General features: G+C 36.6%; 1 protein-coding gene across 1 annotated transcript; it reads right to left on the bottom strand.

Moving 5' to 3' along the window:
- Positions 1–5,093: 5,093 nt before the first annotated feature.
- LOC148874114 (exopolygalacturonase-like) lies at positions 5,094–6,860 on the bottom strand. The gene is made up of 4 exons (XM_088963575.1): positions 6,653–6,860; positions 6,242–6,553; positions 5,634–6,146; positions 5,094–5,525 (listed from the first exon to the last, which is right to left on the bottom strand). Exons 1-4 carry the CDS (start codon positions 6,770–6,772, stop codon positions 5,274–5,276), a joined length of 1,197 nt encoding a protein of 398 aa, XP_088819701.1. The 5' UTR covers positions 6,773–6,860; the 3' UTR covers positions 5,094–5,273.
- Positions 6,861–15,490: the final 8,630 nt, after the last annotated feature.

Below are 15,490 nucleotides of genomic sequence, written 5' to 3'. Positions count from 1 at the left end.
CACATTTCAAGGGTTTGGAGAAAAGAGTTCGAAGGAGGTAATAAGATACTTTTAGCAGAGAGAAAAGAAAACAAAAAAGGGAGATTCTTGAGTGTTATGGAGTTTAGAGAAATGTGTAAACGTAGAACCATCTGTATCCTTGAAGGCTGGAGATTGTCTGGGTGGTTGCACTTCTCGGTTTTGATGCAAATGTTTTCAAATTAGAAGACTAAATTTGGCCACCAAGTGTAATTGAGCTTACCTTTGAAACAATTTGTAAATGTGAGAAAGCTGCAAAATCCTATATAGCAAAACAAGCTCCAAACAACCAAAAGCACTCAACTCCTACTGAACAAAATCTTGCTAGTTGCTACTAATCATATAAACTATTTAAACCAAGTCAACCATTAAACTTAGGAGAAAAAATATACTAAAATTCATAAACACAAAACCTTAGAAGAAATTAATAATACCAGAACAATACTGCATGAAGAGAGAAAAATAGTACCTAACATGTTTAGCTTAAATTGCAAAGAATAACATTCTTCATCAAAGGTATCTAAATATAGGTGGAAATATTGAAAGGATAACACCCAAAAAATAATAAAAACAAGATCAAGAAAGAAAAAGAAACAAACTTAGGAATCAAAAAGATGCAAATAAAAAGAGTTCCAAAGAACATAAAAGAGATAAGTGAGACACAGAGAGACATATGGGTGAAAATTTGGGGCATATGAGAGGATTGAAAGAAACTAGACAACAAAGAAGAAGGAATGAATGAATGAATAGATGTTAACTAAGTTTAAAGCAAGAAGAAAACAGATCTAGGGGTGTCAAGAATAGTCGACCCCCACCCCAAAGAGTCTCTTTTATGTTAAAGAGATAAAAGGTATGTACAGTTAGAAGCAACTATCATGAGAAATGGTGAGAACATTTCCTTCATCAACAAGTTGGCCAACCAAAATCAGATTAGTAGTAAGGTTGGGTACTAAGAGGGTTTTGGAGAGAGGAAAGGATCTGGTTGGTGACAATTGAAGGGACAGATCATTACTACCAATGATGTCTAACTTTTCACCATTAGCAGTAATAATATGTTTATGGTGAGTTTTAGTGGAAGGGATTGGGTGATTGACTAGGTTCTTGTCATATGGTTGGTGACACCTGAATCTATAATGCAAGCATATGAAGGGGAAGAGTAATATGCAAAGGACTTACCAAACAAGCCAATAGCAGAGAAAGCAGAGGAAATAATAGAAGATACTAGTTGTCGAATCCTTTCTTCATCCATGATACTTGTTGAATCACATTTCGCTGAAGACTCACCCATGGTAGATACAATGCCTGTTGCTGGTCCATCTTTTGCCTGATAGGCCTGGGGCTGAGTCTTTTTCTGAGAGCCCTTAGTTGGTCGGACTAGACAATTTGGAATGATGTGATCATGCTGCTTGCAATAGGTACTATTGAAATAATTTAGTTGTTTGTGTTAGGGTCTGTTTGGCTAGTTAAAACCTTTTTTTATTTTCTATTATTGTACTCACTTATAGCAAGGGCACAAGAGTCTTTTCCCTTCTTATTCTGTAGCCCTATATAATATAATAAAAGTTGGCGCCGGCAGTACCATTCCATTGCTCCAAACCTTTTCTTCTTCCCTTCTTTCTTCTTCTCTTCTCTCTTCTTCCCTTCTCTTCTCTACTTCCTCATATTTCAATCGGATTTATTGCCAAGATGGTATCAAAGCAAGGTTGTTGAATCTGGGTGACCAACTTTTCTCTTCAAGTTGCTAAATCTGGGCGGAATAGAGGATTCTGGGCTAATCAAATCAGATCTGCAACTGGTACAACCCTAAAGTTTTTTTTCTTCTTTTATTTATTTCCTTGGTCGTGTACCAAGTGGAGAACAAATGAATCCAATCCACTGAATGTTGGCAGACTTTCGTGAGGGTTATACCTCTTTTATTTGTTGGATCGTGTGATCCTGTACTTGTGAAAAGGTGACTGTAGATCACAGATGACTTGTTTTCTCTGCTCATTAGTCTGATTTCATGTGTGTTAGGATCTCTCTTATTGATTAATGCTGTGGTGGAACTTACTGGAAAACCAGTAGGCTGGGACTGTTCTTCATGCAGATCTAAAAATTAGTCTCGTCATAGTTCTTCTTTGGAAATTGGTGCTGTTTTTTGTGCTCAGATTAAGTCCATAACTGAATTGTTGTGTGTGGAGCTTTTGTCAATATAAGGAGGCACCCTAAGTTGAGAGTTTAGATAAAAAAAAAAACTTTGTGTTTACTATGTCGTTTGAGAATTCTGCTACTTTAGAAATTTCAAGGAGCCACAATGGAGCAAGTGGGGTTGAACAAATAGCCTATCACCGAATCGAAAAAACTCATGAACACTCATAATTTCAACTAAATTAATAATCTTATCTTTGATAAATAACAATAGTTTAATTTCCAATAACTATTGAGAATTTATAGCGAAAATACACAAATATTGAAAATATATTGATAATGAAAAATACAAACATTACAGAAATAAAATAAGTACTAAAAATATATTAAACCAGTTAATAAATAGTACAATCTCAAATAAATATTAATCAATACGCTATTAAATTTAATAATCTGTAAAATTATAATTAGTACTATTTGTACACATAATTCGTTATTAATATGAATATTATGAAATGTGCTGTAATTATTTAAAATTTAGTCTTGTTAAATATTTCTTAATTTAAATATTTAAGTAATACATAAAATATTTAAAAATTTTCATTATTTGAATTTTATGTATTTTAAAGTTATTACGTAATATTAAATATTTTTGTTATACAATTATTTAGCTATTTTTAATTTTTTGTTATTTAGGATATTTAGTTATTAAAATATTTAAATTATATTTTATTTTTTAAAGTTAAATTTGTATTATCTGATTAACATTTAAATTGAATAATTCATAAAATTATAATTTATATGGTTACTACATAATTTAAATGATGAATTTTGTAAAAATATAGAATTATGAAAAATATGGATATTAATAATTCCATTATAATTAATTTTTGTGTTTTGAATAAATATTTTAAAGTTAGTCTATACTTTCATTGTAATATTTGAATAATTCTAAAATATTTTTAATTGACACTTTCATTTGATTGATGTACATAAAAAGTTGGGGAGAAGATAAATGGGAATTAGAGATAGTTTATGAGATAATTTCTATACTAAAGTAGAGATTATTTATGAGATAAATAGTAGTTGGAAATAATTTATGAGATAAATAGGAATTAAAGACATTTTTTAAAAAGTTGGGGGAAAGTGTTGCTACTTGGCTAAACATTAGAAAAATCTAATCCCTCTTTCTTATAGTTATTGGAAATAGTTATGCCTATATTATTTACTTATCGGTTTAATGGGTAGTTATGTGGAATTAAAAAATTAAAAAAATCAAAATAACAGGAAATTAGGAGGGGGTTTGGAGCAAGGAGAGGCATGATGACATGAACCGTCTTGCTATATATATAGATAGATATTACGTATTATTTAAAGTATAGTATATATTTTTGGGTAAAATACTCAAAAAACCCTAGGTATTTGAAATATTACACAACATCATTATTTCTTGACAGAAGGGTACGATGTTTATTTTTTCCCCTTCTTTTCAAAATTCCAAAGCGTGGCAACCATCGATGTCCTGCTAATACTATGATCTTCTAAATTTAATTCACAACACAAATCTATGTAGATCCACATAACAACAACTAACACTCTCTATCTTAACCCAAGTTAAAACAAACGAGAGGCACACTTCAACATATACAAAAGTGGGTAAAATAAATACAACTCTATGACCCAAACAAAATGGTTCATCATTCTGAATTTGTGTCTTCACAAAGTAGTCTTGAAAGTTGATTTTGACTTTTTGAAACATAGAAGAAGGAAGAGGATGACTACTCCAGAAACTCGTATAATCTCCTTGCTGATAGGAGGCAATGATCATTCTTTCTACATTCCACACTCATCTCCTTGCTTAACTTTTGACAATAGCACAAAGTATTCCTTGTTATATCGAGGTGGGTTTTTTATTCGGGAAAAGATGGTTGAAGCTAGTAGATAATTTGGGGGATAGAAATCATGCCATGCCAGTTGAGATTGTTCTTTCTTGCTAGAAATTCTTAACCAATTGGTTCTAGAGGTTGTTTGAATACGAGGTAGCTGTTTATCGGACATGGCCACAATTGTTATTATTTCTAGAAAACTTGGTGTCATCATAAATAGCAAATAAAGGCTTCAAATAGTGAATTGGATATATTTTTCTTGTGAATAGAACAATATCCTAAAAGAGGATGCATTTTTGAAATTATAGACAAAGAAAGCGGATGACTGTCAACTCTATGTGTTTTGATAATAATAAGCTCATTGAGAACCTTATGAATTTGCTAAATTAAATGTGCAACTGTATCCATTAAGTTAAGAATGATTAACAAATACTAAGAGAAGTAAAGCATGAATAGAGATTTGGGTAGTGTCAATCATTGTGAATCATTCTAATGAAGATGATAATTCAAAAGATAAACCAAGAAGGACGTTTACTACCAAGGAGAAGCCTATTAAGAAGCATTGTATTATTCCTATGTTTGTAGTGCCATATCATGTTTGTGAGTGTAGAGTTAGTGGTTTGCTAGCTATGCTCTAAGATAGAACACACTGAATGTTTTGGATAGGACCCATAAAGACTATCCAATGGTATCTAGTCTTTTAAGTAAGAAATTGAAGTCATGTTGTAAAATTAACGATAAGACCTCTAAGATTATCCATTATAACAATCTTGCCGGCACCTAGGAAGTGCAATTGGTTATATACCCTTTGTTGGCACCTTCCTCTTAGGTTAGGCTACTTGGGGCAACAATAAGACCAATTTTGGGTGTGTTAGACTACCCTTTGATATCTCACTAGATGAATTTGATGATCTTAATAAATACTTGGAGAACCTTAATGAATTTTGTTAAGGCCCTAGGAATTTCTTTCCCTTATCAAGCTCAAGTTTTAATGAGATCCAAGTTATTAGATGATTGTGCCAACTACCAATTAGAAGGATCCCTTGATTAAAGGAAGTAAAATTAATTTAAAGCCTTGGAGATATCCTATATTAGATGTAGGGATGGGAACAATGCAAATTTAGGGAGGGTTTTGTAAATTGTAAACCCACATCCAATAAGTTGTAAAATAGCAAAATAGCTTTGCACACACATCAAAATTTCAATTATTTAATTAAAACATGTAGAATTATTAAATATCCTTCACGCAGTTGTTCCTGCATTGGGTGGAGCGCAAATAGGTGGAACCTGATGGCCAGTAAAAGTGGGCTTGACATTTAAACATGTAGAATTTCCGGGTCCTAGTGGTCCATTATAAACCAAGTTGATTTCTCCAATCTCTACATTCTCACAAGGCACAGCTGGACTGCATGAAATTATTACACATTCTTGTGTTGCCGAAGTTCCATGAATGTTTTCAAATTTAACTCCACTCACCTTAACACGTGATGGTTGCTGCAAAGAAGAAAAATAGAAAAAAATATATCATTAAACCCACTAAATCTTTATGTTGTACTAAATTTCCCTTATATATGTATATACTAAGTAAAAAAAATTGCTTACCGTGTCACAGATTGCGTGTGGACAGTAGTTTTGGTCTAAGATAATTGGATTAGAGACATTGTTCATAACTATACCAATAAAAGAGATATCGGAAGCACTTCCAGGCTTAGAGTTGGGCCATGTTTTAATCCTCACACCATTAGCCGTATTTGTCAAAGTGCAATCACTTACATGCACTCCAACCACTGGTTCTTCATTGTCATATTTGCCTAAACTTCCAATGCTAATGCCATGCCCTGGTCCACATGTTACCTTGCTGACAGTTAAATCTTTAGTACCATCACCAGCTGAGACGCAATCATCACCTGTTCCAATTGTAGTATCCAAAATTTTCACTCCAGTTGATCTTCCAACATGGATGCCATCAGTGTTAAGACTGTTCTCTGGTGCTGTCACGGTGACATGTTGGAAAGTCACATTGTTTCCACCGAATAGAAAAAGGTTAAACATCTTGCTATTCAATGAGGTTATGTCATGGATGACACCATTGGTGATAAAGTTGAATCTTACGTTCTGTTAATTGTACCAAAACAAAAGTTTAATAAATTTTAATGTCATAGCAAAATAGAGTTTGGATTAATTGTACTTAATTCATCGAAAAAACTCACTGTTGGCAGTAGCCGACAAGTGTCAAAATGTAGGCTACAATCGTTCGCTTTCCAAGCCTGTTGTCCTTGGCCATCGAAGGTTCCACCTCCAAACACTGTGAGGCCAGTGATGGTTTCAAAAACAACCCAGGCATCGGATTTAAAGGCAGATGGATCGGCTGGAGCCTGTACCACCCCTTCAATCCGAAAGTTTATTTGTCCTTTGCAGGGTCCTAGAAACTTCACTTCATTCAATGTATACGTCCCTTTTGGAATAATAACTTGAGCTGTCCCTGTTGCTGCGCATGCATCTTTCCAAGCGTTCAATAGAGCCTTGAGTGTGTTCGTGTTTATACATACACAACAAAACTTATAATGAATTTGACATTCTACATATTGAGTAAATATCATTAAAGTCTGTCAAACTCTAACCTGTGTGATGTCTGCACCGGCTGCTCCACCATACTTTGTCACGTCAAAATCTTGGGCATTTGCAACACACAACAAAACGAACAATAGAAATACGATTTCAAGATTCAATTTGGAACCCATTTTCTATTCTTGCCCTTCTACTTTCTTCTTCCTCTTAGGATCTATTCTCAATTGGTGCTAGAGTTTAAATGTTGATTATATATATAATAGAAGGTATTCATGGTCTTCCACTTTATCAAAGTTACAAAGGCCAAAAACCTTGCAAAGCCAACCACATGTCAATAGGCTAGGTTACCAATAACAAAAACCTTTCCTAAATATAGATCCAGGTCTACAACTCATCTATTTTCCCTCTCATTTTCCTCATTCTTCCCCTATTAAGGAGAGACCCATGTTTATGAGCACCTGACCCTACATGTTAAAATAGACATTTCCCTTCTTTTGACCTACCCTCTATCATTTTCTCTCCCCTACCACCCCAGCTAAGTCATCTTGCCTTTTGTGTTATTTAATTAAATAAAATATGTTTTACTAACTTTTGTGTTCATCCAAACAAATAATACATATTTATGATTAACAATTCCAACTAAAAAATAAAAGAAATAATTTTTCAAATTAGCATTTTATAACTATATGAAATAAATAATCTATCAAATTCAAATTTACATCAAATGGTGATTTTAATCATAATAAATTTATACAAATAAAATATTAATAAGAGAATAACTATCTTAACACTTCAAATTTATAAATTTGTGCATGATATATATCTTACAATTTTTATATATTTGTAAAATTATTAGTTGATATTTTAATCTATGTTATATAACATTAGGCCACTCACCTACTACCCAAATAGAAGAATAGTTTCTTTTGTTAGATTTAAAAATATAATTTTTTATACAAATAAAATCATGTGGTATAACCATATGGTGAATCTTTTATGCAAAATTGGTGGAATTCAATGGTAGAAAACAAAAATGCCTTAAATATGGGATTTAATGAGAGAATGGGAGTTAATACCTTAATCATAGGTCTTACTGAAGGGAATTTGATGAATTAAAAGTGATGACAATGAGGACAATAATTTTAAGATTCTTATTAGAACTTATGTAACAAAGGTGGGTCTGGATCTAGCACAAATACAAGTGTGTGGACCTAGTTGTGTAACCAATTGTAAATTAACTGATCAATGTTCCTTATGCTTGGGACCCACATGGGATATGAGCCTCATGTATATAGAAACACTAGTGTGTTCACTTGTGATTGGCTACACACCTAAGTTTGCACACTTGTGTTGAGACCGAATGTGCTCTGTACACCAACCTCATAGCACACTTAGCCATGCATTGGGAGCATCTCCCATGCATGTATGTTGTCATTAAGAGATGTTCCCAATGCACAAGTACAATGTGCTATGAGAGGATGGTGTGAGGAGTAAATCCAATTTTACTTTTGTTCATATATAGTAGATCTCCTGGCAAGAAAGACTAATTGAAACATAATGTGCTGATAGATTTGTTGCCTTTCAACTTTATGACTTATATTTAAATTGTCTTGTATTTTAATTTGTTGTTTAACCAAACATTCAAATTGATTAGCTTAACACCCATACAATAAATTTAATGAAAAATGTTTCTTTGTCATCAATTAAAAGAAAACCTAGTACCTAATCGAGAGAGAGATAGCAAGGGGGGACCCTCTGTTCCAAAGATTTGTTTATCCCATAAACTGAGAAGGGGGGACCCGCTAGCTGTCATGCCTCCAACCCAATTCTTGCCACCCCAGAACAGCCCAACAAAACCAATCCCACACTTGTGTAGCCAGGGCAACACCCCATCAACCAGCCTTGAGCCTTCACTCAAGTAGATCTAGTAATGAAGACTCCACTCAGCTGGAACGAGTTGAGAGAATATGTCCAAGGACTAGTGGTAGAAAGCCATAGCCGAGCATAGGATTTCACTGTCTTACATAAGTCCTATTCTGACCGAATCCTATACAAGCCTTACCCCATCAGATATGTCCCTCTGTAGCAGTGGCCGTAGTATGATGGGTAGAAGGGCAGCCCACAGGAGCACACAAGAAGGTTTGAAGGCATCCTCGAATCCTTCACTCTTGATGGGGATCATAAAGTTTGGGAATTTTCAATATCTCTAACCGGCCTAACGCACACTTGGTTCATCAGCCTCACCACTAGAAGCATTGATTCATGGGGTGAACTAGCCAAAAGTTTCTATCAAAATGGTTCACCCTAGAAAGGAAGCTGACAATGGCCGATCTGAGAAATATAGAGTAAGGTTTGGGAAAAGATCTCTTGGTTCATGTCATGAGGTTCCAGAAACTGACTCACTTTGTCATCGATGAGCATGCCACAAAGAAAAGCTTTGTCAAATAATGTGTGCAAGGGATGTGGCCCGCTTACAGTATTCCTAAAAGGCCATTCCTGAGGTATGAGTTCATTTTTTTGAGTTTTAATTATGAATTACTTTACATTATTCTAGAGCATGATCATCAGGTTGTCCCTAAAAGCATATTGAAAGTTGTGATTTACTTCACAGTATTCAAAATATGTTGGGTTTGTCACAAAACACTATTATGAAACTGTTTCCAGAAAAGTATATGTGAATTCTCTCTTTTCGGCCAAATTATCTCCTGATAACATGAGTAATGCAATGATGATTCCCCCTATAACAAAACTCTAAGTAATGTTTCAACTAGAACTATTTCATTGGATCATTTTTACAAAATGATGTTGCATTAATTTCATCATTGAACGATAAATCACAAACATCAGAGGTATGACAATAAACTATATTAGACTCATGATGAGTAGCACACACAAAAAGACATTGAATAACTCTTACAATGATAGGAACTAAGAAAGGAGACTTTAGAATATTACAATGAAGTTCAAACACCTCCCAAGTGCATAACAGATTTCATCGACACGGTGGAAGAACCCTTAGAGGAGATAAACCTGGCGGTGGAAGGATCAGAGAAGAAACTACTATACATATCAACCAGGTTAGGACCCGAAGATAGAGAAAAGTTGATTGCATAGCTGAAAGGTAAAACCTGTTAAAAGATTTTAATTTGTGTGCACCTTCATTGAATTTCAAGACATTTTTGCCTAGTCGTATGACCTAATGCCAGGCCTAGACCTGGTCCTTGTCAGGCATTCACTATGCATAGATCCCAACTTCAAGCCAGTAAAGTAGTTACAAAGGATCTTTAAACTAGAAGTAGCTTTAAAGATTAAGGAGGAAGTCGAGTGACTCTTGAAACTAGGGTTCATCAAACCCATAGCACACCCTCAGTGGCTGGCCAATATAGTGCCAATGAAGAATAAGAATGGGTAGCTCAGTTTAGTGTTTCTAGCTTAGTTACCTAGTGTTAGCACATCAGTGGAAACTAACCCATCCTAACCTTATTGCAGGTGCTGCATCAATTTTAGAGAACTAAATAAAGCTTGCCCCAAGGATGAGTTTCCCCTACCAAACATGGAGATTCTAATAGACTCAATGACAAGCAATGAACTCTTCTCCTTCCTAGATGCTTGTAGTGGGTACAACCAAATCTTCGTGGACCCTGTAGATGCACCCCACACAACCTTTAGGACACCAATAGGGAACTTCCACTACAAGATGATGCCCTTTGAATTGAAGAATGCCAGGCCCACATATTAGAGGGCCATGACAAGTGTCTTCCATGACATGTTACATAAGGAAATTGAGTAATATGTGGATTACATAGTGGTCAAGGAAAAGAGGCGGGAAGACCATCCCAATGTGTTGAGGAAAGTGTTCAGTCGGTGCAAAACTTTCAATTTGAGGCTCAATCCATTGAAGTGTGTTTGGAGTGCAATCTAGAAAATTTTTCAGATACAGAGTGGACCAGACAGGGGTACACTCAGATAAGAGCAAGGTAAAAGTAGTCCTGGATCTTCCGTCTCTAGTTAATGAGTCCCAATTAAAAACCTTCCTAGGAAAAGTCTCATACCTTAGGAGATTCATCCCCGATCTTGCACATGTGACGATGCCATTAATGAAGCTAGTTAAGAAGCCTATAGAATTCAAGTGGGCAGAGGAGAACCAATGAACTTTTGAGTAGTTGAAGGTTACCCTTGCTAAGGCCCCAACCATGTCACCACCCAAGGAAGGTCGTGAATTCAAGATATATATATCACACTGGGTTCATAGGTAATAGGATGTTTTCTAGCACAGGAAGAAAATGAAGGAGTAGAATGTCCGATATACTATGCCAGTAGGACCCTTAAACCAGTTGAGAAAAATTACCCTCACATGGAACAACAATGCCTAGCACTAGCGTTGTCATACAAAAATTTAGACATTACATCCTAGGCCAAAAGGTGAAACTTATCGCATGAAGTGACCCAATCAGGTTAATTATGGTGGACCTCCTCTTTCTAGTAGACTTGTCAAATGGATGATGCAGCTAAGTGAGTACATGGTAGAGAATACCCAGACCAGGGCCATTAAGTGTCAGACAGTGGCAGAACTCTTGGCTACTTTTCCCTCCAATGGTGACTTTCCTATATTAGAAGAAATCCTCAGAGACATACCCATGATCGCAGTAGCTGAAGGATGAGAGTGGGTCCTAACTTTTGACAAAAGTAGTACTAGTACTTCAGTCGGTGCTAGAGTCACCTTAACTTCACCTAATGATCAAACCTCTACTTACTCCTTCAAACTCCAATTCCCTTATTTCCATAATATAACTAAATACGAAGCCTTAGTTCTGGGTTTGATCAAGGCAATAGAGTCTAGAGCAAAGAAGATTGAAGTGATCGGTGATTCCAAATTGGTAATAGGCCATCTTGATGAAAGCATGACAGTAAAGGAGTTGACCATCCTTCCATATAGGACCCTGATCTAAAGGCTAATCCATGACTTGGACAGATATTTTGAACAGAGTAGAGCCAAAAACAGGTTCACTGACACACTAGCTACTTTGGAATTGAAAATACAGTGCAACAGAGACCCCAACCAAAATTACAACCCAAACACTTGCCAAGCCATTTACTGTCACATTAGGAGACTGGGTGAAAAAGAAGGATGAAATCATGGCAGATGACTGGTGGTATGACATGATTCAGAAATTAAGTAGCCCGATAGTGGGACACAGGATAGCAAAGTGCTTTTGAGGTTTCAACTAGTGAATGGGGTGCTATACCATAGACAAGTGGACGGGGTGAGAACAAGATGCTTAGGGAAGAGAGAGGCGAAGGCAATCTTGACTAAGACCAACAAAGCCCATTGTGGAGACATCACCAGCACCCTATATAGAAAATTGCAAAGGTTGGAGTAATATTAGCCTACGATGAAGTCAAACTTTTCCAAAGTACAGTGCGAGTGCAAAAAGTGTATCCTGGAAGTGGATGGGAGAGAATGCCTCATGAGGAAGATTGGAGGAGTATAACTACTTGTTGAAAAATATAATCAACTTATACCTACTTGTTGCAATGATTTGATTAGTATAACTTGCGTACCAATCTATGAATATGTCTCTCATTTGCTCTTATCTCCTGGCAACCCCAAGATTGCACTCTTATTCCCTAGCAACCCTAAGAAGGCCCTACCAATCCCAGGTGCACTCTCTTATCTCCTGGCAACCCCGGGATTGCACTCAGATTCCCTGGCAACCCCAGGAAGGCCCTGACAACCCCAGATGCACTTAGATTCTCTAGCAACCCCGGGAAGGCCCTAGCAACCCCAAGTGTGTTCATATATCCTGGCAGGTGCACTCAGATTCCTCGGCAACACTGGGAAGGCCTTAGAAACCCTAGGCACACTCATATTCCCTAGCAAGCCCAGAAAAGCCATAGAAATCCCAGGCACACTCAAATTCCCCAGCAACCCCGGACGCACTTATATCACGTGGCAATCATAGGCTTACACTCAAACTCCTTGGCAACCCCAGGAAAGACTTGGCAACCCTAGGCACACTCTATTCCCAGGCAATACCTAGAGGGCTTTGATGAAATCAGGTATGATCTTCATCTCACTTGGAAAACATATACCATCTTTAATCTATAAATGCAATAAACTAAAGGTAACAAGTCTCGAAACCAGATGATCCGTAAGCAACAATAATTAATCAAGCATCATGTCAACCTTAGTTACTTTGAACAAAAGCATTCTAACTATTCATATCTTGCTTAGACGAAAGAGCATGTGTTTTTCTCATGTGATGGACAAAATTTCTCCAAAGACCTAGCATCATGAATAGCGATGTTGTGTTTTCCGAATAAAGTTGACTAGTGCAATTCTTAAACATCTCATCATTCATGTAATGGTATTTAAGGAAACTCCCACTAGTTGCAAGTCACTATCTTTGCCTACCTTTTGATGTCTGCAAAAAAGTCTATCATACCATTGCTAACACTTGTATGCAACAAAGACTGACGAAAGCATAACTCTAAGGGAAGCGTAAAACTCCACTTTCCCCAATAACATAGGAATGCGGTACAGTTACACCTATGATAGTATCTCATTATGGTTAAGGATCAGCAACCTCAGGGAAGCAGATTTGCGATAAGGTCCATGAAGGATCCAACTTCACTTAATCACATTGATCACCTACATGCTTACACAATGGCATATTAAACAACTCTTCTACCTGTTAGACAGTGTATGCCCTTAGCTCCAATCAGAATGACGTACCTTATGACATTTATTGTAAATGAATAAAGTACATATTTGATTATTGTGGTGTGTTTCTGTGTAACACCCTTAAATTGGACACATATGAGACTCATGTTAGTTTAGAATCTTCACAGCCATCAGACTGATTTTGGGAGATCTATACTACTAAGGTTGACATTAATGTGTCGCCAAGTTGGTTGGGGTAGCCTGTCTCAGTTGCCAGGGTGAGACCCGAGGTACATGTAGTGTGGGTTTACTTAAAACCCTGAATCGGACCAGAATTCCAGTATTGCCATGGACCTTGGAGATTAGTGGGTAAAACTGGAATGTTAAACCTGACCCCTAGACTCGATTATGATACTGCACTAGGTGTCGGATTGGATTATCTTTAATATGCCAATCAGTGAGATCCTTAGAGGGGTCAAGACCCAGGTATGTTGGGACAATCCAAGAATTCATCTAAGTGGGTGATCATAGTGATAAGATCAGCCCCTTTGTCGGACAAAGTGAATGATCCAGGATGCACTCTCTCTGATGGAAACCAAAACTGTCTACAATTGATTTTAATTGTTGAAATTTTTTTTGAAAAATATGTTTATATATAGATATACATATATATTTTGGTTTTAAAATCTTTGCAAAAGGTTTTAATTCCCAAGATCCATGTGACTAGAGAGTGTAAAACTGTTCCTTGCAGCCGAGGAAGAGGTCCTCTCTTATCGGGTAGTATTTGATCATTTTAGGCTGAGAAGTTAAGTGTAAGACCATTGAGGGTAATACCTAATGGGCTAATCTTGCATATGCCAATAGTCCTTGGGTTTTTATAAGGTGGCTTGGCCCAGGGACCACTTAGTGTAAGTGTTGAGCCCATTAAGAGCCCATGGTGATGGGCTCAGGGGTTCGCTGATTTTTTCAGTGAATTCGGCCAGGCCTTGTAACAGAGGCTAGGTTGAACCCATGTGGCTGATGTGTAGATCAATGTTTGGGTCCCATGCTATACAAGGAAATCCAACTGGGTAGAAGTTTGGAAGTTAAGTGAGCACACAGACTCAATGGGCCTAAAGCCCAATTCGAACTGGTTTAATTTGATTAATTAAAGAGGGATAGATCTGGGATTTAGATCAGTAGATAGGATAAGGAGTTATCCCTATCCACTTAGAGAGTCCAGATCCAAATAAAGATTTAGATTAGGAAACTCTTAATAAGATTAGGAGGGCTGATCTTTATCTAGAGATAAGATAAGGGTTTATCCTTATCTCTTAAAGAGAGTCCAATTCCAAATAAAGATTTGGATTAGGAAACTTCTAATAGGATTAGGAGAACCTCTCTTTAAGGCTATAAATAGAGGAGGAGGGCGAACCCCATTAACACAATTCAGATTACAGAGACAAGAGAGAAGACAACTTCTGTCAGACTGACGCCATCTTCTACTCTTGCGTTCTCCTCCTGCTGCTGCCATTTCCAGTTCGTTCTCCACCTGTAGGAGTGATCAAGAAGCATTCTTGAAATCAGTTTTTGGTGAAAAATTGATCTGAAGTCATGCTCACTCACCCTCCATCGAATTCTTGCTAAAGAGTTCGGTTCTTGTAAAGAACCACCTGAAAGAATGGTAGGATCCATCGTATGGACGCCAAAAAGATTGCGGAATGGATGGGAAAATTTCAAAAATTTTCCTACCTTCTTCTAACTGGGAATCATATTCCCTAATTTGACAATACAATATTCAAGGATCCTACTTGAACCATAATTGAACCAGATCTGAACCAAAAGACAAGGAGGGAATTATACCTGATCTAGAGAAGCAGTATTTCCCAAAGTTGGTGTTCATGCCCAAAGAGGACACCAAGAAACACTCCTTCCAAAGATGACACAGAAATGAATGAAACGGAACCAGCAGAGTGCGTCCTACACACTGAATCCTTCACAAGAACCCTCTGGAAACTCTGAGCACTAAATCTTTTTTAGTCTTTTCTGCAAAACTGATGTCAAAACTGATTTCTTGATTTCTTTCTTCTTCAAAGATCGAATCTTGTCAGAAAGAATGGCAGCAGCTGGAGGAGAACTCCTGAGACCAAGATGGCTGAATTTGCTTCTCTTCTCTTTGGAGTGTGTATGAGATCCAATCTCAATTCACATGATGATTTCTTGCACAAAACCCTAGGTTCAAAATCTG

Source organism: Nelumbo lutea, chromosome 1, assembly GCF_056320005.1.
Source record: "Nelumbo lutea isolate HS-2025 chromosome 1, American lotus-T2T, whole genome shotgun sequence".
Lineage (NCBI taxonomy): Eukaryota > Viridiplantae > Streptophyta > Magnoliopsida > Proteales > Nelumbonaceae > Nelumbo > Nelumbo lutea.
Note: the sequence above shows the minus strand (reverse complement) of the source record. Positions and strands in the feature narration are given on the sequence as shown.